This window comes from Cherax quadricarinatus, chromosome 7 (assembly GCF_038502225.1).
Source record: "Cherax quadricarinatus isolate ZL_2023a chromosome 7, ASM3850222v1, whole genome shotgun sequence".
Taxonomy (NCBI): domain Eukaryota; kingdom Metazoa; phylum Arthropoda; class Malacostraca; order Decapoda; family Parastacidae; genus Cherax; species Cherax quadricarinatus.
In genome coordinates, this window is record NC_091298.1 from 66,844,494 (window position 1) to 66,869,321 (window position 24,828).

The 24,828-nt window shown below is 38.1% G+C and overlaps 1 protein-coding gene across 1 annotated transcript; it reads right to left on the reverse strand.

Annotated features, from left to right (window-relative positions):
- Positions 1 to 11,161: 11,161 nt before the first annotated feature.
- LOC128686981 (XK-related protein 6) lies at positions 11,162 to 24,710 on the reverse strand. The gene is made up of 8 exons (XM_053774321.2): positions 23,811 to 24,710; positions 21,317 to 21,435; positions 17,253 to 17,354; positions 15,953 to 16,173; positions 14,985 to 15,140; positions 14,034 to 14,190; positions 13,545 to 13,708; positions 11,162 to 11,311 (listed from the first exon to the last, which is right to left on the reverse strand). The coding sequence occupies exons 1-8, from the start codon at positions 23,940 to 23,942 to the stop codon at positions 11,178 to 11,180; spliced, it is 1,185 nt and encodes a 394-aa protein (XP_053630296.2). The 5' UTR covers positions 23,943 to 24,710; the 3' UTR covers positions 11,162 to 11,177.
- Between the last annotated feature and the right edge of the window lie 118 nt (positions 24,711 to 24,828).

Consider the following 24,828-nt stretch of genomic DNA (forward strand, 5'->3'; position numbering starts at 1 on the left):
TACCTAAACCATTTATCATATGTGTCATCAAAACACAACCCACACATAGCATATCGTTATATATTTCCCCTGTGTACAAGTTATTTGCATATTGTTCCAATTACGGTGTTGTACTTTTTCATTATGTTTGATCAGGTGTGGGCTCCATGCTGGCGCACCATACTCGAAAATGGGCCATAATTACTCTGTATCTAAACCCCTATAACTTTTATTAAGAATCTTGAAAACATTCCTTGCATTAGCTAGTTGTGATATCTCACTGGAGTTGTATGGCTGATATGTGGTTCAAGTGATATGTTTGGTGTGATGAGACCCAAGAGAGAGAGAGAGAGAGAGAGCCAGCAACAGACTCGTGACATTAATAGGCAGAGTAATTCACGCCCCTGCTAGTCTGGTGGTGAATAATGTCACAATGTAACAATATACATTATTACAGTTGAGCAAGCGGTGAGATAGCATTGCTTTATGCTTGCTTCCACAACTCTTTCACAATCTCATACACAAGATATGGTAAACATGAGGAAATTAAATCTTCATCAGAGTACAAAACAAATTCTGGCCACAAAATAGAGCGAAACACCAACGTCAAAGACCTGGGAGTGATCATGTCGGAGGATCTCACCTTCAGGGACCATAACATTGTATCAATCGCATCTGCTAGAAAAATGACAGGATGGATAATGAGAACCTTCAAAACTATGGATGCCAAGCCCATGATGACACTCTTCAGGTCACTTGTTCTATCTAGGCTGGAATATTGCTGCACACTAACAGCACCTTTCAAGGCAGGTGAAATTGCTGACCTAGAAAATGTACGGAGAACCTTCACGGCGCGCATAACGGAGATAAAACACCTCAATTACTGGGAGCGCTTGAGGTTCCTAAACCTGTATTCCCTGGAACGCAGGAGGGAGAGATACATGATTATATACACCTGGAAAATCCTAGAGGGACTAGTACCGAACTTGCACACGAAAATCACTCACTATGAAAGCAAAAGACTTGGCAGACGATGCACCATCCCCCCAATGAAAAGCAGGGGTGTCACTAGCACGTTAAGAGACCATACAATAAGTGTCAGGGGCCCGAGACTGTTCAACTGCCTCCCAGCACACATAAGGGGGATTACCAACAGACCCCTGGCAGTCTTCAAGCTGGCACTGGACAAGCACCTAAAGTCAGTTCCTGATCAGCCGGGCTGTGGCTCGTACGTTGGTTTGCGTGCAGCCAGCAGCAACAGCCTGGTTGATCAGGCTCTGATCCACCAGGAGGCCTGGTCACAGACCGGGCCGCGGGGGCGTTGACCCCCGGAACTCTCTCCAGGTAAACTCCAGGTAAACAAGGTTATGCATCACATACACAATACTACACAGTGTGTGGGGAAGTATATAAGAGGTTTTGTGTGCAAGGGGCTTGGACATGCAGCAGGCATGTGTGAAAGTGTTAGATAGGAGTGAATGAGCCGAATGGTTTTTAGGACCTGAAGAGCTGTTGGAGTGTGAGCAGGGTAATATTTTGTGAAAGGGTTCATGGAAACCGGTTAGTTGGACTTGAGTCCTGGAGGTGGGAAATATAATGCCTGCCAAGACAGTAATTGTGTGTGAATGATGGTGAAAGTGTTTTTTTTTGGGGGGGGGGTTACCCTACGTTAGTGGAAAATGGCAGATATATATGTGCAATAATTGCAAACGAGCAATAAAAAATGCAAAATAACCACAGGGGGTGTTGAATGGTATCTCTAGGCCTTTCATGTTGTAATCATATCAGGAGCTTGCAATGTTGCAGAAACAGAGTACAAAATCCAGGCAGATTCATTCAGGGGAATGTTGATGTAGAGTGTGCAAGTTCCAATCCTGCTGTGAACTTGTTACACACACAATATATATATATATATATATATATATATATATATATATATATATATATATATATATATATATATATATATATATATATATATATATATATATATATATATATATATATATATATATATATATATATATATATATATATATATATATATATATATATATATATATATATATATATATATATATATATATATATATATATATATATATATATATATATATATATATATATATATATATATATATATATATATATATATATATATGTATGGAAATGTGTGAGTGTGAGTGTTCACTACCTACTATTATTCAACAATAAATCTGTTGTAACTGGGCGCCTCTGCAAAGACAGTGATTATGTGTGAGCAAGGTGAAAGTGTTGAATGACGATGAAAGTATTTTCTTTTAGGGGATTTTCGTTCTTTTTGGGTCACCCTGACTCGGTGGGAAACGGCCGACTTGTTGGAAAAAAAAATCTATAACGTCAAACTATCATTGGAACATCCAGTTAACTGCAAGAATTTAACATAGAAAGATCAATATTAAGACAGTCAACAAGACTCGGCAGGACTCGTATTACATGCCACAGTTGCCGCAACCTTAATTTACCAAAGATTTAAGAGGGATTCTCTTCTCATGGAGATAAACAATACAAATACAATTTTTATGTGGCACAAAATAACGTAGTTTACGTGTATTATTATTATTATTATGGGGGAGCGCTAAACCCGTAGGATTATGCAATGCATAGGGGGGGATGGAAGGTATTCAGGCTCAATTCAGGGAACTGGAGCACAGATCCAATTCCTTAGATCTAAAGCCTCTCACTATTGTCAAGGAACCTTGCACTAAACTCGCAAGGGTCATTAGTGTTTACATGTTGTAAGAGACTGGTAGCCACTAGTATGTGAAGCAGTTTGGACAAAATAATTTTATTTTATGTGACAGATTCCATTATCCTTTAGTGCATGATGCCATTAAATTTAAAATTAATCATTTGATATTATTCAAAATGTGCTCATTGTTGCTTATTGTGATTAGTGGGAAGCTCTGAACCCATATGGGTCATACAGTGCCAGGGTAATGGGAGGCAAGCAGGCTCAGTCCAAGGGAAGAGAAGGGACGTTTCCAATTCTTCGGAACAAGAGCCTTTCACTGGCATCAAGGATTATAATCAAAACTAAATACTAAACCCACCAGGGTCTTACAGTGCTGTGGCATCAAGGAACCTCCCTTGGAAAGTCAGTCTTTCTGATGACTGAGTCTTAAGCACACTACAACAATTAATACTGGTATATCAGGACTGAAGTAGTCAACACAAACTTCCAGACTGAGGGACTGATTGCCTAATCTTCCCCTATCTTTTCTGTATAGTTCTTCAAAACTGAGGAACAACTTCCTTCCCATCATGTGAAATGAGTCTTGCAGATGTACACATAATCAATATAATAATAAGGAATCAATTAATCAAAAGAGTAAATGAAGATGCAAAAATATTTTATTTGACAATACAATTTGGAATTACTTTGTAATGAAAAATTCCTTACAACCAGAAATGTTTGGAGAGAGAAAAATAATTCTATTTGATGCAGCAGTCTTGTACTTGGGATAAAAATATACCATATACAAATATAGTACATGAACTGGGACTATAAAAAGTACAAATATATATTTGCCTTTACAAGGTTCTGGAGCTCTTATACAAGCTTCTGGAGCTCTTATACAAGCTTCTGGAGCTCTTATACAAGCTTCTGGGGCTCTTATACAAGCTTCTGGAGCTCTTATACAAGCTTCTGGAGTTCTTATACAAGCTTCTGGAGTTCTTATACAAGCTTCTGGAGCTCTTATACAAGCTTCTGGAGCTCTTATACAAGCTTCTGGAGTTCTTATACAAGCTTCTGGAGCTCTTATACAAGCTTCTGGAGTTCTTATACAAGCTTCTGGAGTTCTTATACAAGCTTCTGGAGCTCTTATACAAGCTTCTGGAGCTCTTATACAAGCTTCTGGAGCTCTTATACAAGCTTCTGGAGTTCTTATACAAGCTTCTGGAGTTCTTATACAAGCTTCTGGGGCTCTTATACAAGCTTCTGGAGCTCTTATACAAGCTTCTGGAGCTCTTATACAAGCTTCTGGAGCTCTTATACAAGCTTCTGGAGTTCTTATACAAGCTTCTGGAGCTCTTATACAAGCTTCTGGAGCTCTTATACAAGCTTCTGGAGCTCTTATACAAGCTTCTGGAGTTCTTATACAAGCTTCTGGAGCTCTTATACAAGCTTCTGGAGCTTATACAAGCTTCTGGAGCTCTTATACAAGCTTCTGGAGCTCTTATACAAGCTTCTGGAGTTCTTATACAAGCTTCTGGAGCTCTTATACAAGCTTCTGGAGTTCTTATACAAGCTTCTGGAGCTCTTATACAAGCTTCTGGGGCTCTTATACAAGCTTCTGGAGCTCTTATACAAGCTTCTGGGGCTCTTATACAAGCTTCTGGAGCTCTTATACAAGCTTCTGGAGCTCTTATACAAGTTTCTGGAGCTCTTATACAAGCTTCTGGGGCTCTTATACAAGCTTCTGGAGCTCTTATACAAGCTTCTGGAGCTTATACAAGCTTCTGGAGTTCTTATACAAGCTTCTGGAGCTCTTATACAAGCTTCTGGGGCTCTTATACAAGCTTCTGGAGCTCTTATACAAGCTTCTGGGGCTCTTATACAAGCTTCTGGAGCTCTTATACAAGCTTCTGGAGCTCTTATACAAGTTTCTGGAGCTCTTATACAAGCTTCTGGAGCTCTTATACAAGCTTCTGGAGCTATTATACAAGCTTCTGGAGCTCTTATACAAGCTTCTGGAGCTCTTATACAAGCTTCTGGAGCTCTTATACAAGCTTCTGGAGCTCTTATACAAGCTTCTGGAGCTCTTATACAAGCTTCTGGGGCTCTTATACAAGCTTCTGGAGCTCTTATACAAGCTTCTGGGGCTCTTATACAAGCTTCTGGAGCTCTTATACAAGCTTCTGGGGCTCTTATACAAGCTTCTGGAGTTCTTCTGGGGCTCTTATACAAGCTTCTGGAGCTCTTATACAAGCTTCTGGAGCTCTTATACAAGCTTCTGGAGCTCTTATACAAGCTTCTGGGGCTCTTATACAAGCTTCTGGAGCTCTTATACAAGCTTCTGGGGCTCTTATACAAGCTTCTGGAGCTCTTATACAAGCTTCTGGAGCTCTTATACAAGCTTCTGGAGCTCTTATACAAGCTTCTGGAGCTCTTATACAAGCTTCTGGAGCTCTTATACAAGCTTCTGGAGCTCTTATACAAGCTTCTGGAGCTATTATACAAGCTTCTGGAGCTCTTATACAAGCTTCTGGAGCTCTTATACAAGCTTCTGGAGCTCTTATACAAGCTTCTGGGGCTCTTATACAAGCTTCTGGAGCTCTTATACAAGCTTCTGGGGCTCTTATACAAGCTTCTGGAGCTCTTATACAAGCTTCTGGAGCTCTTATACAAGCTTCTGGAGCTCTTATACAAGCTTCTGGAGCTCTTATACAAGCTTCTGGAGCTCTTATACAAGCTTCTGGAGCTCTTATACAAGCTTCTGGAGCTCTTATACAAGCTTCTGGAGCTCTTATACAAGCTTCTGGAGCTCTTATACAAGCTTCTGGAGCTCTTATACAAGCTTCTGGAGCTCAAGCTTCTGGAGCTTATACAAGCTTCTGGAGCTCTTATACAAGCTTCTGGAGCTCTTATACAAGCTTCTGGAGCTCTTATACAAGCTTCTGGAGCTCTTATACAACCTTCTGGAGCTCTTATACAAGCTTCTGGAGCTCTTATTTCTGGAGCTCTTATACAAGCTTCTGGAGCTCTTATACAAGCTTCTGGAGCTCTTATACAAGCTTCTGGAGCTCTTATACAAGCTTCTGGAGCTCTTATACAAGCTTCTGGAGCTCTTATACAAGCTTCTGGAGCTCTTATACAAGCTTCTGGGCTCTTATACAAGCTTCTGGAGCTCTTATACAAGCTTCTGGAGCTTCTGGGGCTCTTATACAAGCTCTGGAGCTCTTATACAAGCTTCTGGAGCTCTTATACAAGCTTCTGGGGCTCTTATACAAGCTTCTGGGGCTCTTATACAAGCTTCTGGAGCTCTTATACAAGCTTCTGGAGCTCTTATACAAGCTTCTGGGGCTCTTATACAAGCTTCTGGAGCTCTTATACAAGCTTCTGGGGCTCTTATACAAGCTTCTGGAGCTCTTATACAAGCTTCTGGGGCTCTAATACAAGCTTCTGGGGCTCTTATACAAGCTTCTGGAGCTCTTATACAAGCTTCTGGGGCTCTTATACAAGCTTCTGGGGCTCTTATACAAGCTTCTGGAGCTCTTATACAAGCTTCTGGGGCTCTTATACAAGCTTCTGGAGCTCTTATACAAGCTTCTGGAGCTCTTATACAAGCTTCTGGGGCTCTTATACAAGCTTCTGGGGCTCTTATACAAGCTTCTGGAGCTCTTATACAAGCTTCTGGAGCTCTTATACAAGCTTCTGGGGCTCTTATACAAGCTTCTGGAGCTCTTATACAAGCTTCTGGGGCTCTTATACAAGCTTCTGGAGCTCTTATACAAGCTTCTGGAGCTCTTATACAAGCTTCTGGGGCTCTTATACAAGCTTCTGGAGCTCTTATACAAGCTTCTGGAGCTCTTATACAAGCTTCTGGGGCTCTTATACAAGCTTCTGGAGCTCTTATACAAGCTTCTGGGGCTCTTATACAAGCTTCTGGAGCTCTTATACAAGCTTCTGGGGCTCTTATACAAGCTTCTGGGGCTCTTATACAAGCTTCTGGAGCTCTTATACAAGCTTCTGGAGCTCTTATACAAGCTTCTGGAGCTCTTATACAAGCTTCTGGGGCTCTTATACAAGCTTCTGGAGCTCTTATACAAGCTTCTGGGGCTCTTATACAAGCTTCTGGAGCTCTTATACAAGCTTCTGGAGCTCTTATACAAGCTTCTGGGGCTCTTATACAAGCTTCTGGAGCTCTTATACAAGCTTCTGGAGCTCTTATACAAGCTTCTGGGGCTCTTATACAAGCTTCTGGGGCTCTTATACAAGTTTCTGGAGCTCTTATACAAGCTTCTGGAGCTCTTATACAAGCTTCTGGGGCTCTTATACAAGCTTCTGGAGCTCTTATACAAGCTTCTGGAGCTCTTATACAAGCTTCTGGAGCTCTTATACAAGCTTCTGGAGCTCTTATACAAGCTTCTGGAGCTCTTATACAAGCTTCTGGGGCTCTTATACAAGCTTCTGGAGCTCTTATACAAGCTTCTGGAGCTCTTATACAAGCTTCTGGGGCTCTTATACAAGCTTCTGGAGCTTATACAAGCTTCTGGAGCTCTTATACAAGCTTCTGGAGCTTATACAAGCTTCTGGGGCTCTTATACAAGCTTCTGGGGCTCTTATACAAGCTTCTGGAGCTCTTATACAAGCTTCTGGGGCTCTTTTCTACTCAACCTAATATTTATTCACATGAAAATTAAAAAAATACATCTGTTGCTTCAATACATTACTGTATAAACATTGCATAAAAATAATAAATTGCTTAGTAAGCAATTTTTCTATTCAGATCTGAAAGATTAACATTAACTGGTAACTGTGTATACTTCAATCAGTAAGACATAATATATAAATTTATTTTATTCAACATATACATTTGTAACAAAATAATTAGACCTAAATTATCACATTCTTAAAATTCCAATAAATTAAATTCCAATAAATTAATGCCTATTTTTAAAGAATTTAACTCTCAAATTTGTATTAAGCTTGATCATGTTTGATATAACACATTAACAAGGAAGATAAAGACTCCTATATTTAATAAATAAGATAACAAACTAAGGATTATCTTCTTCACTAAGGCAATATTTCTAACACTACGTCTCACACAAATTAGATCCTTCAAGTTGAGAATATAATATATAATATAGCCATAATATTAACAGTATTTATAATTCTTTTGTATGCCTGGGATTATTATTATATTAAATAATTAATGCTACAACTGCAGGGGGAAGTGGAGAGGAATCTTTCCCCTGTAAGCCGTGAGTGTCGAAAGAACGACTAAAATGCAGGGAGAAAGGGCTAGTAACCCCTTCTCCTGTAAACATTACCAAAAGAAAAAGAAGAAAAACTGTATGCCTTCTCTTTCGGGTCACCGTGCCTCAGTGGGAGACGGCAGGTGTTTAAAAAAAGAGAAAAGTAATGCGAAACCCATATAGGTCATACAAAGTTTTGTTTGCCTGGAAGAAGAAAAGTCGCAGTATTTTTATTAACCTCAGAGGGTTAACAGCCAAGCATAACCTTAGAAAATTAAGCAGTGTGGTTTAATTCCAAGTGGTAATTATGTTCACTTCACTTCCTTAGGATGTAACCCACACAACAAATTAAAAAAAAAAAAAAAAAGACATGTAAGCAAACATTGGGTTATGTATACTAGAAAACATTTTGGTCTGGGACCTTGATTACTTCTAACATATATGGGTCAAGGTCCCACGACCAAAACATTTTCTAATAAACATGTATGCTCACGTGTTGCATTAGGTTATCTATTTACTGCTAGGTGAACAAGGGCATTAGGTTTACTACAAAAAAAAAAAAAAACCCTAGGCGAGGAATGTTATGACAACATTCTGGTCCGTCTTGGACTACTGTAAAGTCAGTCAGTCAAGATTTAACAGCAGTAGCCCAGGACTGACTGAATTGTTGTCATACAGCTCCTCTCCTTAGTGCAGAACTGGTGAACTGTTTCAGCTCTGATACTGTGACTTTTATTCTTCAGGGGCATCAGATGTAAGACGACTTGACCATACATACAGCTTCACCCAGAATTCATTTAATTCTTTTTATTTACATCCCTTCAAGTAAGGGTACTTTGATGCTACTGAAGGGATCTTGAGCCAAGAAACTGGAACTATGCTCCTCTTCTCTGGATCAAGTCTAATTAAATCCCATTACCCACTCACTATATGATCAAGATGTAATACGTCCCCATGATCATCATAACAAAAATAATTTAGAATTATGTTATTCTTGAGTGCCTGTTCTTTCAAGAAATTCCTGAGTACTCTAACACCAAGCCAGATATGCAGCAACAACAATAAAGAAGAGATACTGAGGAGATTTAGTACTGATGAGTGAGTGTATGATCATCAGAATCATTAAGAGTGCCAGTATGATCATCGGCATCATAAGGGTGCCAGTATGATCATCAAGATCATAAACTCTAGAAGAGAGATGTTCTTTGAACTAAGACTTGAAAGCATCAACAAATTCCTGATTCTTAAGAGACACTTGTAACCCATTATACAGCTCAGGAGCTGCATAAGCAAACACCCTTTCTGCAAATGATTTCTCCCAGCAATATACTGTATATACTTTGATTAGTATGCAACAAAGAAAGGTATTATCATCCCCAAGAACCCATTCTGATTTTGAAATCTTTTTTGAAACACCAACCAAAGATTAATGCTGCAAACAGCAAAAACAAAAGTGAAATTTAACATTATCAGTGACCTCAGCTTTCACAGACTGCTCATACAGACACAAGTTCATAAGAATACAAGTTATGCTCTGCATAACCAGGGGCTTTCTGCATGCACAACCAAATATCAGCCATCTCTGTACAAACACTGTATCATGTGGAAATAAATCTTTGACTTTACAGTGTGTTACTGCCCAAAACCAAATGTTTGTTGATTTTAAACATGAATAAAATGTAATTTAAGAGGTTGACTAAAAGCTCAAAACACAAAACTTTATATCAAAGCTCCTGAAGAGCAAAACATTCTTCAATAAAGATACCCAGATGTTGCACAAGTGTCTTATTCATCAATAAAGATACCCAGATACTGCACATGTGTCTTATTCGTCAGTAAAGATACCCAGATGTTGTAGATGACTTATCCATCAGTTAAGACACCCAGGTGTTGCACATGTGTATTATTCAAGAAATATATGCAGTTGTTGCACGTGTGTTATTTATCAACTTTACACACACGAGAGAAAATATGAAAAGATAAAGGATGTCTACAAATATATCTAAATTTTCCTGCCTACTTTTCATCTGGGAGTCAAAGAAAAAGTGTAAGGAGTTTAGTGAACCCTGCCAACTGGGCATCACTCAGAAACCAAGTAAAAGCCTTCTAAAAATCTAGCCCCAGTTGAACTTTGTGTATACTGGCTCTCTTCCCTTCATGCTTCTGTGTGACTAGTTAATGCTCCAAGTTGGACTGAAATGTCATACTATAAATTTCATTCTCCTATGTGTGGGATTGGTGTGTGTATCATTCCAGTTATAATATTGTGCTTTGTTATTCTTTCTGGCCCTAAAGTATCTTATTTTACTATGATACACAATCTTTGAAAGTCTGAGGTCAATCTGAAAGGGTATTCTCCAGTTACCATGCAGAAACAAAGTGACAAAAGAAAAACTAATATTTTTTTTTATCTTAAGTTATCCTCTTCCTGAGAAGGCCTAAACAGTAGATGAAAATTGTTAACAAAGTAATAATGTAACAAGATAACTGAGATGGTTGAAAATATACTGCAGGCATGCTGCAGTATATTTCATTCATACAGCACCACTTTCATACACAAGACATGTAAAGCATAAAGCCTTGACAACAGCAATCATATTGCACTGGTACAATTATACAGCAGCATTTTCATACACAAAATATGTGAAACAAAATAAAAAAGATGGATGCAGTAACAACTTCCTTAATCTTAAATTGAACACTAACAGAGGTCGTGACTTAAGTCTTACATTTGATCGAGGTGAACACTGACTAAGGTACGTCTCTGGACATGTGCAGAAACAGCATCAATTTAGCCCTTGTATAACAATTACTAACAACTTACACAACTCAGAAATGTTAAATCATCAATTACCTGGCAGAGGGCGCACTGCATTGTCATCACCGGGTGATTACATAATTTTTTATGGCCCTTTATTTTTTGTGCATTCTCTTCCTTCTTTTGGCATTATATGTTTGGGTATCAGATTGAACAACTTGCCAAATGATTAAAAAGCTACTACCGTATATCATTGTACTCTATCCTAGGAACACTGTGACTTTCTAAAAATCTACTTGTGTTCTTTGTATTCTTTGGGTTTGTGACTTGGTAGTGTACTGTAGAATACTGCAGTGTACAAGGAATTGCTTGAGACTCTTCACTGAGAATTCACTTACATTATTTGCATTCTTTGGGTTTGTGACTTATTGGTAGCTTGTACTGCAGGGAGACAAGAAATTACGTACTTTTATTTTTATTGAGAATTCACTTGTGTTTTCTGCAGTTTTTGAGAGTGGTTAGCATGTGGCACTGTAGGATGAAGGAGACTGTAGTACAGAGTCATGAATATCAGTCCCAGAACAAATAATATGAAGTAGACCACCACACCTGAAATGGAACAAATATGTCAGTACAGTCTTTCAGTCCAGAATGGAAAAGTTCTGTACTTTCAAATTAATCTGATTTTACTGATTCACTGAATCATAATAATACAATTGCAAACAAACCACAGAAGAGGTGGGGTTTGAACCCTTGGCGACTGAATCCTAAAACTCCAGGCCAGTGCACAAGCCACTTGGCCAGCTGGCTACAACAAGAGTCATTCAACTAGGTATATTTCTATACACCACAGGGAGGTTAGCATGGGCCACCACTGTAACCACAAATGCAAGTTTTTACAGATGAATCTCGTGCCAGTCACACTGCTGGGAGATTCATCTGTAAAAACTTGCATTTGGAGTTTTAGGACTCAGTCACCGTGCGTTAAAACCTCGTCTGTTCCATAGTTTGTTAATTTTTAATCCAATTTTCTTTTCATATTACTGATTGTGTCACCCAACATATACCATTAACAATACAGTAATATCTAGAAGCCTTCACCAAATTCTTACATTCTCTTTTGACCGTCAATCATAAACCTTTTAATTAAACAGACTTACATGGATATACATAGTTGAAGCTTGCTTATCATATAGTAATATACTCTATTTTGCAAAAAAGCATCAAATATAAATAATAAAAAATGGATTATTTGTACAGGTCTCAATTAATATACTCATTTCTGAATATTATCTACATATGGCAAGTCTCCTTCAGCATAACAGTACAATGATACAATTTGTGAGTATCAATTACCAAGGTGTATACCACAATGACACATACAATTTACTAAACAACAATGGCAACACAAACACTATCGCACCTCACTCTCACCAGACTCAAATTTGTAAAACAAATTTTGGACCTTGAATTTGTTTACACCCACAGTATATACTAGAAAGTTGCTTTGCAGAAATCAGCACAAAAAGTTCTGACAGGGATTAATAAACAAATAAGCAATAATAATAATAATAATTCTAGGTAGTAGGTTGGTAGACAGCAGCCGGCCAGGGAGGTACTACCGTCCTGCCAAGTGAGTGTAAAACGAAAGCCTGTAATTGTTTTACATGATGGTAGGATTGCTGGTGTCTTTTGTCTGTCTCATAAACATGCAAGATTTCAGGTATGTCTTGCTACTTCTACTTACACTTGGGTCACACTACACATACATATACAAGCATATATATACACACCCCTCTGGGTTTTCTTCTATTTTCTTTCTAGTTCTTGTTCTTGTTTATTTCCTCTCATCTCCATGGGGAAGTAGAATAGAATTCTTCCTCCGTAAGCCATGCGTGTTGTAAGAGGCAACTAAAATGCTGGGAGCAAGGGGCTAGTAACCCCTTCTCCTGTATATATTACTAAATGTAAAAGGAGAAACTTTTGATTTTTCCTTTTGGGCCGCCCTGCCTCGGTGGGATACAGCCGGTGTGTTGAAAGAAAGAATAATAATAATAATAATATCTTTATTTTCTACAAGTACATGTACATGGTATACAGGCCTAGCTGACATCAATGACATACTACTATATAGAAAGCCCCTTATTATGCTCAGCATTTTGGGCAAATTAGGTCAATGTCCCAGGATGTGACCCACACCAATCGACTAACACCCAGGTACCCATTTTACTGATGGGGGAACATAGACAACAGGTGGAAAGAAACATGCCCAATGTTTCTACTCTGGCAGAGAATCGAACTCAGACCCTCGCCGTATGAAGCGACAGCGTTAGCCACCAGGCCACCAGAGCCCTAGATTATTAGTAGAAAAATACAGTGGACCCCCGCTTAACGATCACCTCCCAATGCGACCAATTATGTAAGTGTATTTATGTAAGTGCGTTTGTACGTGTATGTTTGGGGGTCTGAAATGGACTAATCTACTTCAAAATATTCCTTATGGGAACAAATTCGGTCAGTACTGGCACCTGAACATACTTCTGGAATGAAAAAATATCGTTAACCGGGGGTCCACTGTATATTTAAATATGAAACATACATTGTTTCATATGGAGAAAACTTTCTGATGCATGTTTAATCAATGATAATTTTCACTATTGCACCTATACATCATACACATACTTGGGAAGCATTACTGCAGGTAGGTTGTAATATGTCTCCAATTAAAAACATCACAAGACATCTCCCACTGAGGCAGGGTGGCCCGAAAAAGAAACAATTTCACCATCATTCACACTACCATTGTTTTGCCAGAGACGTGCAATAAACTTCCTGAACCTACCTGATATGTAGTACCATGTGGAGGGATCGGTGAATATTAGAAACAGTGTTATCATTACCAAATTCTCTAGTCCACAAACAAAATAGTAGAAGACATATTTCTTTCTTGTTGGCTCATCTTTGTCATTGATGAAGACAAAAATGTACACAGCCCCCAATACACAACTGAAAAATATTATTACAATTATTTATCTCTACTGAAAGTGTGATTAGTTTTTATTAAAATCGCGAAAATATGGCAACACTCCTGTAATATTTTCCCTTGTCTATTCTATGATTTTCCTTCATCCTTCACTGACCTATTACCTAATATATCAACTCCTGAATACAACACAATGCAGTTTACAATTATTATAAATGACACAAATTAAATCATGACTCAAATCTATCCAATAACATTATAAATATAAATAAAACTGTAAGGATTTTAGTAAAATAAATCTAACATTATAACAAAGGTGAACCCTTATGACTAGGGTCAATTCTTTACCTAAGAAAGCATTCTCCCACAGCTCGGGAGCACACTCCACTAAGAGATCTCCGTGACATAAGCCACATAATCATTAAAATCCAGTGACCAACACACACTACACTCAAATACAGCTGAAACCTAGCTGCAAAGAGCACCAAGGCAGTGACACGAGCACCTGCAAGTAAGATCAACCACACTTTATTAATCGTTGTAAACAACAGCTGAATACTAATCATATTCTTATATCAGGCTTGTTAAAAACCATATACAGTGGACCCCCGCTTAACGATAACCTCCGAATGTGACCAATTATGTAAGTGTATTTATGTAAGTGCGTTTGTACGTGTATGTTTGGGGGTATGAAATGGACTAATCTACTTCACAATATTCCTTATGGGAACAAATTCGGTCAGTACTGGCACCTGAACATACTTCTGGAGTGAGAAAATATCGTTAACCGGGGGTCCACTGTATTGTGAAGTAGATTAGTCCATTTCAGACCCCCAAACATACACGTACAAACGCACTTACATGAATACACTTACACAATTGGTCGCATTGGGAGGTGATCGTTAAGTGGGGGTCCACTGTATTGTACATATTTGTTACACAGAATTACTCATTTTAAATGTAAGATACATTACATCATTGGTTCAGAGTAGAACAAACATTAAGATGTTGAAAATATATGTTAACTTGACAATGGCCCAAGCTGGACTATAAATATCATTATAAATGCAGGTTTTTGGTGAAACATGGTAACAACCATAGTGATAGCATTTGTTTAAAACATTACTGCATATGGAAATTACAGATGTCAAACAAAGGAAATTTGTTGAAATTTTATTCATCTATGAAAGTAAATACTAGATGTAACTGTCAAGAAAACTTTCGTTTTTCTTTTTAGGTTGCCTCGCCTCAGTGGGATTTGGCCGGTTTGTTGAAAAAAATGTAACTGTTATACTATACCTATGCTGAAGATATGCCACAGAAAAAGAACAAAGGTTCCAAGGATAGATATGTTGTTTTTCTTCAAGTTGGTGAATCTACTTCCTCGTGCATGCGCTGTCACACCCCAAGCCAAGCTTAAGAGGGATGTAACACACCCGAGGAACAGTACATACTCTGAAAATACGTTAATATAAATATACTACACCAATTACCATGATATTTTTTAATCATATGTTTCATTATCTTGTTAACTATGTCAATAAGCTATGCATATTTCTAAATGCTGCAAATTGTAAATATGTATAAAAATTATAAATACATATAATGTAGCTTCATATCAGGTTTCCCTATTCTCACAACTTGAGAAATGACCAATCATTTATAATGTTCACAATTTTCCCAAGCCTTTCTCAAACCAGCAATAATGCAAGGTTTCCAAGATGTGAAATAATCTAAACATGCTTCCATATGTTTAAGAGAATTATTATTATTACATTCATGGGGGAACACTAAACCTGTATGGGTCATACAGCGCCTGGGAAATGGAAGGTAACCAGGCTTAATTCAAGAAATTGGAGCACAGGTCCTCCTTAGATCAAGAGTCCCTCACCAACATCAAGGAACCTCCCTGGAGGGGTTAAGAGTAAGTGGGATAAGCATGTATGACAATTCTTAAATGAGAAGTAAAACTTTAAAAATATTATTTTTACTCCTTCAGCCATTTCCCACCATCACTCGTTCAATAGCTGTCCTCCTAGTAGTGTACAGATATGACAATTTAAATGCCCCTCTGAGCCTCAACATCCTCACTGATCCTTCAGTACTGTACTTTTCACCTCCAGGGCTCAGTTCAGCATTATATTACAGTTATAAATCACAGCCTGAGACAATCCCTAAGACATCAATATATGTAATAAGAAGATGAAAGCCATTGAGTATATAGAATATAACATCAGTAATATTCCAGTACTATAAATAGCACTCACCCCATTTTTTGCCATATTCATCAGACTCTGGATGCTGAGTCAGGATGTACAGCTGGAGCACAACCTGAGGGGCCGCCTCCATGAAGCACTCAAAGAGACGGAGAAAAATTGCATCGCTCTCTTCATACAACATCAAAGTATAGTATGCCTGTTGCTGTTTCTTGTCCCCTCTCTTGAAGTATTTCTGACTCTTGATGCCATGATACAGAGAATCTAAATATCTGTTAAAGGAAATAAATAGACATTACCATCATCCACAGTAACTTTATCATTAATCAAATGAGCCAAAATTCTTCAATTTTTTAACACACCAGCCATTTCCCAGTGAGGCAGGGTGACCCAAAAAAGAAACACTTTCACCATCACTCACTCCATCACTGTCTTGCCAGAGGGACACCAATACTACGGTTCATAACCCCATCCATCCTTCAGAGTGCAATAGAAAGAAAGCCGGTTGCTTTAAATATAAAGAAATGCAATACAAAAAAAATAATTAATATTTCTCACATTTAACATGTGAAAATATTCAAAACACAAACTTTAATTTATACAACAATTCATAAAATATTGTACTGGATGGAAATTTGAACATTAGGTAATATGTATTTCCTGTTATATAGCTGTTAATTAAATTTTATCATGTATTGTGTCTGTTCTATCTATTACTAAAACTTGACTTTTCTCTTTAAAAACTGAATTCACTCACTCTTCACACTTCTTTCAGAACTGAACTCACCCTTCACACTTCTTTAAGGTCTGACCTCACTCACCCTTCACACTTCTTTAAGGTCTGACCTCACTCACCTTTCACACTTCTTTAAGGTCTGACCTCACTCACCTTTCACACTTCTTTAAGGTCTGACCTCACTCACCTTTCACACTTCTTTAAGGTCTGACCTCACTCACCCTTCACACTTCTTTAAGGTCTGACCTCACTCACCCTTCACATTTCTTTAAGGTCTGACCTCACTCACCTTTCACACTTCTTTAAGGTCTGACCTCACTCACCCTTCACACTTCTTTAAGGTCTGACCTCACTCACCCTTCACACTTCTTTAAGGTCTGACCTCACTCACCCTTCACACTTCTTCTCTTTATCCATGAGGGTATGAGGCTTTAGCTCTTTATTGTAAATGTGCAAACAATAATACATGTATATATAACAATAATTTTTTAACTTAGGTGTATTATGAAATTCTAAAATCAAAAGTATAAACAGGTTTAACTGCATCATTATGTACAGCACAGCAAACAATTCCAAAATAGCTTGTTTACAAACAAAATCCTGGATATGTGTTACCTAAGAATCGGTCCGAGTTGAAATACAAGTAGAATTATGCGCACCACCCAACGACACATTGAAGCCTTGGGTACATGTGAGTTATCGGCATCCTTAATGTACCTGGAAAACAGTTATAACACATTAACTTGCAACAATATGAAGTCAATACTTCTTACATATTTGTAATTTTTTATACTTAAAATGTGCATAATAATAATTATAATTACAATCAGCAGAAGAGAAATATCTGAATACTGTGTTGTAAAAGCAAAAATGTGGGACAGAATTTGCTATTTAAAAAGATTTTCGTTCAAAAACAATCAGAAGTTGGTTTACAAAATGTTATACGTATACAGTACTGGTACAAAGGTACCCCAATGGCTTTAATTATAAAAACATACAGAATATATATGAAAAACTGTATTGCACGTAGAAAGTCAGACAATTCTCAATTATTATCATTATATCCATAGGAAGTTCAACACTTTTTTTTATAATTAAGAATTTTAGCACCTTTCTTTTCTTTTACATCACTTGCTGTTTTTAACTTAGTTTCTCGTAGACAAATACATGGGAAGGTGGGAGAGCAACACCTAAAATTCTCCCAGATATAGGACAGATAAATCATCAAAATATCCTAAACACTTTATGCTTATTGAGTCACTGTACCTCTCAGTGTACGTACTGCATCCCTGCTTTCAATTGAGAAGTATTTTAAACCATCTACTATGTATCTATGAGGAATAATTTCAGTGTGTAGATATGGAACTATTCCCTTCACCATCTTCAAGTGTAGATTATGATACACTGAGTATTTACCTAATTAACTTTTACTAATGAAGTATTATTATTATTTTTTATTATCACACTGGCCGATTCCCACCAAGGCAGGGTGGCCCGAAAAAGAAAAACTTTCACCATCATTCACTCCATCACTGTCTTGCCAGAAGGGTGCTTTACACTACAGTTTTTAAACTGCAACATTAACACCCCTCCTTCAGAGTGCAGGCACTGTACTTCCCATCTCCAGGACTCAAGTCCGGCCTGCCGGTTTCCCTGAACCCCTTCATAAATGTTACTTTGCTCACACTCCAACAGCACGTCAAGTATTAAAAACCATTTGTCTCCATTCACTCCTATCAAACACGCTCACGCATGCCTGCTGGAAGTCCAAGACCCTCGCATTTACTTCTCTTACAACCCCATCTATAAATATATTAAACAACCAGGGTGACATCACACATCCTTGTCTAAGGTCTACTTTTACTGGGAAATAATTTCCCTCTTTCCTACATACTCTAACTTAAGCCTCACTATCCTCATAAAAACTCTTCACTGCTTTCAGTAACCTACCTCCTACACCATACACCTGCAACATCTGCCACATTGCCCCCCTATCCACCCTGTCGTCCGCCTTTTCCAAATCTATAAATGCCACAAAGACCTCTTTAGCCTTATCTAAATACTGTTCACTTATGTGTTTCACTGTAAACACCTGGTCCACACACCCCCTACCTTTCCTAAAGCCTCCTTGTTCATCTGCTATCCTATTCTCCGTCTTACTCTTAATTCTTTCAATAATAACTCTACCATACACTTTACCAGGTATACTCAACAGACTTATCCCCCTATAATTTTTGCACTCTCTTTTGTCCCCTTTGCCTTTATACAAAGGAATTATGCATGCTCTCTGCCAATCCCTAGGTACCTTACCCTCTTCCATACATTTATTAAATAATTGCACCAACCACTCCAAAACTATATCCCCACCTGCTTTTAACATTTCTATCTTTATCCCATCAATCCCGGCTGCCTTACCCCCTTTCATTTTACCTACTGCCTCACAAACTTCCCCCACACTCACAACTGGCTCTTCCTCACTCCTACAAGATGTTATTCCTCCTTGCCCTATACACAAAATCACAGCTTCCCTATCTTCATCAACATTTAACAATTCCTCAAAATATTCCCTCCATCTTCCCAATACCTCTAACTCTCCATTTAATAACTCTCCTCTTATTTTTAACTGACAAATCCATTTGTTCTCTAGGCTTCCTTAACTTGTTAATCTCACTCCAAAACTTTTTCTTATTTTCAACAAAATTTGTTGATAACAGCTCACCCACTCTCTCATTTGCTCTCTTTTTACATTGCTTCACCACTCTCTTAACCTCTCTCTTTTTCTACATATACTCTTCCCTCCTTGCATCACTTCTACTTTGTAAAAACTTCTCATATGCTAACTTTTTCTCCCTTACTACTCTCTTTACATCATCATTCCACCAATCGCTCCTCTTCCCTCCCGCACCCACCTTCCTGTAACCACAAACTTCTGCTGAACACTCCAACACTACATTTTTAAACCTACCCCATACCTCTTCAACCCCATTGCCTATGCTCTCACTAGCCCATCTATCCTCCAATAGCTGTTTATATCTTACCCTAACTGCCTCCTCTTTTAGTTTATAAACCTTCACCTCTCTCTTCCCTGATGCTTCTATTCTCCTTGTATCCCAACTACCTTTTACTCTCAGTGTAGCTACAACTAAAAAGTGATCTGATATATCTGTGGCCCCTCTATAAACATGTACATCCTGAAGTCTACTCAACAGTCTTTTATCTACCAATACATAATCCAACAAACTACTGTCATTTCGCCCTACATCATATCTTGTATACTTATTTATCCTCTTTTTCTTAAAATATGTATTACCTATAACTAAACCCCTTTCTATACAAAGTTCAATCAAAGGGCTCCCATTATCATTTACACCTGGCACCCCAAACTTACCTACCACACCCTCTCTAAAAGTTTCTCCTATTTTAGCATTCAGGTCCCCTACCACAATTACTCTCTCACTTGGTACGAAGGCTCCTATACATTCACTTAACATCTCCCAAAATCTCTCTCTCTCCTCTACATTCCTCTCTTCTCCAGGTGAATACACGCTTATTATGACCCACTTTTCGCATCCAACCTTTACTTTAATCCACATAATTCTTGAATTTACACATTCATATTTTCTTTTCTCCTTCCATAACTGATCCTTCAACATTACTGCTACTCTTCCTTTGCTCTAACTCTCTCAGATACTCCAGATTTAATCCCATTTATTTCCCCCCACCGAAACTCCCCTACCCCCTTCAGCTTTGTTTCGCTTAGGGCCAGGACATCCAACTTCTTTTCATTCATAACATCAGCAATCATCTGTTTCTTGTCATCCGCACTACAGCCACGCACATTCAAGCATCCCAGTTTTATAAAGTTTTTCTTCTTCTCTTTTTTAGTAAATGTCTACAGGAGAAGGGGTTACTAGCCCATTGCTCCCGGCATTTTAGTTGCCTCATACGACACGCATGGCTTACGGAGGAAAGATTCTTTTCCACTTCCCCATGGACAATAGAAGAAATAAAGAAGAACAAGAGCTATTTAGAAAAAGGAGAAAAACCTAGATGTATGTATATATATATATATACATATATATGCATGTGCATGTCTGTGAAGTGTGACCAAAGTGTAAGTAGGAGTAGCAAGATATCCCTGTTATCTAGCGTGTTTATGAGACAGAAAAAGAAACCAGCAATCCTACCATCATGCAAAACAGTTACAGGTTTCTGTTTCACAGTCATTTGGCAGGACGGTAGTACTTCCCTGGGTGGTTGCTGTCTACCATCCTACTACCTAATGAAGTATCTAACATAATAATGCACACCTTAAGGCTTATACTGGAATCCATAAACAGTCAGACCATTATATAAAACTCAGTAAGAATTAAATTTAACTTTAGATCCTGTAGATAAAATCACCCTCTTGTATATACTCTGTGTATATAATATACATGATATGTTTGAGCCACTGAATGAAGACAGTATACATACTTTAACTATAAATACTGTAAGTTAATAACTGTGGGCTAGTGTTAAAACAATTAAAAATATGCAATTTTAAATAAAACCTCTGAATTTTAATTCTAAATAGATTTATTTAAACATTGCATGAGAGCAATTAAAAAGAGAGAGAGGGCCACATTGCAAACTTATTACAGAAAAAGCTCTTTGCAAAATAAACACTCAACAGTTACCAATGAAGTGAAACACCAGTCATAACTAAAGATGGAACGCTTATAAAAATTACAGTAAGCGTGAACCAGACGACGTCATTATGCTTCCAGTGGGTGTACGCAGTTAGTATGTCCAAACCCTGAAAGAAGAGAGCCAAGAATAAAGGTGCACACTGCTCAAGTATCTTTGCAGCAAAAATATATGTTGCATAATGAAGTGAAACATAACTCAAGCCTAAGGAATAAATCAGCCTTCAAGCTAGTACAGAACACGCGTGCAAAAATTTACACATTGTGTTTACTTTTTCAGAGTTGGTCACACAAGCCAAAGTGCAATAAAACTGTCTTATTGCAAAAATGATCTTATGCATATATTTCTGTGAATTAGCATGCTTAAAAAATATAAATTTTGCATCAAAATAACTTGGCAACACCACCTAATTCTGCTTAAATTAACATAAAATAATTCAGCTTAATACTAAACAAACTATCTTAAGCAATATTATTTAACAACAATAAAATGTATTAATTCTCTGATGTTCAGATTCATTTTTGCAGGTTATTGTAACAATGACTCTACATCAGCTTATTTGGCAAGACAATCATTGCTTCGCAAGCCAAGATTACAAAAGCTACCTTAAAAGTGTGACATACAGCTATACATTATATTGCAAATGCAAAGCTACATGACATAACACAAGCTTATATTCAGCCTTCACAATGGTGAGAAATATACTACAGGCAAAAATATATACAGTACTGTATGTGTACTGTAATGTACAGCAATAACAAAAAAAGGCACAATACCGTGACTGGAACGATACACAAATAACCCGCACATAAAAGAGAGAAGCTTTACGACGACGTTTCGGTCCGACTTGGACCATTTACAAAGTCACACTTTGTAAATGGTCCAGCTCGGACCGAAACGTCGTCGTAAAGCTTCTCTCTTTTATGTGCGGGTTATTTATGTACAGCAATACAGTAAGGCCTAACATAACCAGAGCTTCTGGAAAGGGTCAGCCTTCACACTGCTGACAAACATCTAGTGACATAAAATGCAAAGTAACAATAATGCAGTGTTGATGTAATTTTTCATCCCAATTAAAAAAAAAATGGACCTTTCCTATTTTGATGTCAGGTAGATGACGATTATTATGATAATCAAGGGGGAAGCGCTAAACCCGTAGGATTATACAGCGCCTGAAGGGGAATGTGGAAGGTATTCAGGTTTAATTCAGGGACCTGGAGAACAGATCCAATTCCCTGGACCAAGAGCCCCTCACCAGCAGATGTCAGGTAGAGTTACCCTTTGTTTAAGAATTGCTGTAATTGCTCTCTGCCTAAGGAAAAACTTATACAACACAGTATTATGTTACTGCTCCTTAAGTTTCAATCAACATTAATACCCAGAGAGTGTTCATTACTTGAAAAGAACTGGTTAAGGATGATTAACTTTTTAATTACAGTAATTACGATTACTGTGACTGGTAGTATATCTTACTGAGAATTTTAAGATCGAGTCAATGCCACATAAAACAGATTTCTTCATGTACTAGATTTATTTTTGTGTTATATCTGGTTTTATAAAATTAAATGAGAGAAAATTAGGCTAAGTTTAGAACACTGTGAGGAGACCAGAGGATGACTCACGAAATCGTAATGACATGATTGCAAACAAACCATACCATAGGTGGGGATTGAACCCGCTTTCAGTAGCTAACTTGACGGTCTGGAGTTTTGAGACTCTCTGACCGCGGGTTCGCAGAATGCAGGCGGGAGAGATACATGATTATATACACCTGAAAAATCCTAGAGGGACTAGTACCGAACTTGCACACGAAAATCACTCACAATGAAAGCAAAAGACTTGGCAGACGATGCACCATCCCCCCAATGAAAAGCAGGGGTGTCACTAGCACGTTAAGAGACCATACAATAAGTGTCAGGGGCCCGAGACTGTTCAGCTGCCTCCCAGCACACATAAGGGGGATTACCAACAGACCCCTGGCAGTCTTCAAGCTGGCACTGGACAAGCACCTAAAGTCGGTTCCTGACCAGCCGGGCTGTGGCTCGCACGTTGGTTTGCGTGCAGCCAGCAGTAACAGCCTGGTTGATCAGGCTCTGATCCAACAGGAGGCCTGGTCGCAGACCTGGCCACGGGGGCGTTGACCCCCGAAACTCTCTCCAGGTACCTACTTATTGCTAGGTGAACAGTGACAACAAATGTAAGGCACCTCAGCCAGGTACCTACTTACTGCTAGGTAAATAAGGAAACATGACCGGCTCTTCCACTCGTGCCGGTGATCAAACCTTGGTTCCTAATAGAGAACTGAACCGGCTACCAACTGAGCCCATTGCTTGGATCAAGAGCCACTCACCAGCATCAAAGAGCCCCTTAAGAGGTTAGATATATACAACTCTTGCTCAAAAATTACATAAAATCCCCCAAGTCACTGGCAGCAAAATGCGCCGAATCAAATTTTTCCTAAAAACCACAAAATCCCAGTCTTACCCAGTCTAAGAAGTATGTGCACATCCCTCCCACGACAAACATGACATCAATCCATCGATAGATATAGTTATTAGGGGGATAATCGACTTCATCAGCGCTGGTTGATAAATTATCAGGGTCTAGGTCAGCCATGACCTCTCATGTAAACACACTCACATTCACAACTGATTCAATCATTATTAGTAAGTTAGTTAGTATGTTTATTTAGGCACAGTTACACATAAATATGCTTACACAAATTATCATACATGGTAATATATGTGTATATTGCCTAGAGTAACATGAAAACGGTCAGATAAAGTGACTTATTTCCATTGTGATCCTTATTTCCTCAACTTTCCATTGAACCTTTGGTTAAATAATACGCAAAAATATATATCTTTAAACAATGATCTTGAGGACACATGTTATCACATTAAAAAGTACATTATATAAATATAACCCGAAAACGACAAATGCTTGAAATTATTTCCATTAGCGACTTCGTAAACTCTCCGTGGGTGTATGTAATATACAACAAGCAGTTGCAAAAAAAAAAATCATGCTTTAAGTATTCTTACTGAAACAAAAACTACGAAGTAAATGATCCCTTACTGAAATTTTCGGTCATAATTGAATGCTGGTTACCATGACAACAGTAACAAACAATAATATTGACACTTGTCATAACATTTAATATTATAGACTTCGTAAGTTTATTTAGGAAGATGCTTACATAAGTACAATTATCATACAAGATAACCCAAGACAAAGTGACTTATTACCATTGAGATCCTTGACGCACTTGTGGTGAATGACGATATACCAGGTATGATGGTATACCAGGTATGATGGTATACCAGGTATGATGGTATACCAGGTATGATGGTATACCAGGTATGATGGTATACCAGGTATGATGGTATACCAGGTATGGTATACCAGGTATGATGGTATACCAGGTATGATGGTATACCAGGTATGACGGTATACCAGGTATGATGGTATACCAGGTATGATGGTATACCAGGTATGATGG

Excerpts from the sequence above, each read along its gene's own strand:
- LOC128686981 (XM_053774321.2), bottom strand. The coding sequence starts at position 23,942 with ATGGCTGACCTAGACCCTGATAATTTATCAACCAGCGCTGATGAAGTC. Across the intron at positions 21,436-23,810 it reads GCACATACTTCTTAGACTGG|GGTTTGGACATACTAACTGC; the intron begins GTAAGACTGGGA and ends CTCTTCTTTCAG. Across the intron at positions 16,174-17,252 it reads CAACTCGGACCGATTCTTAG|ATATTTAGATTCTCTGTATC; the intron begins GTAACACATATC and ends TTCCTTTAACAG.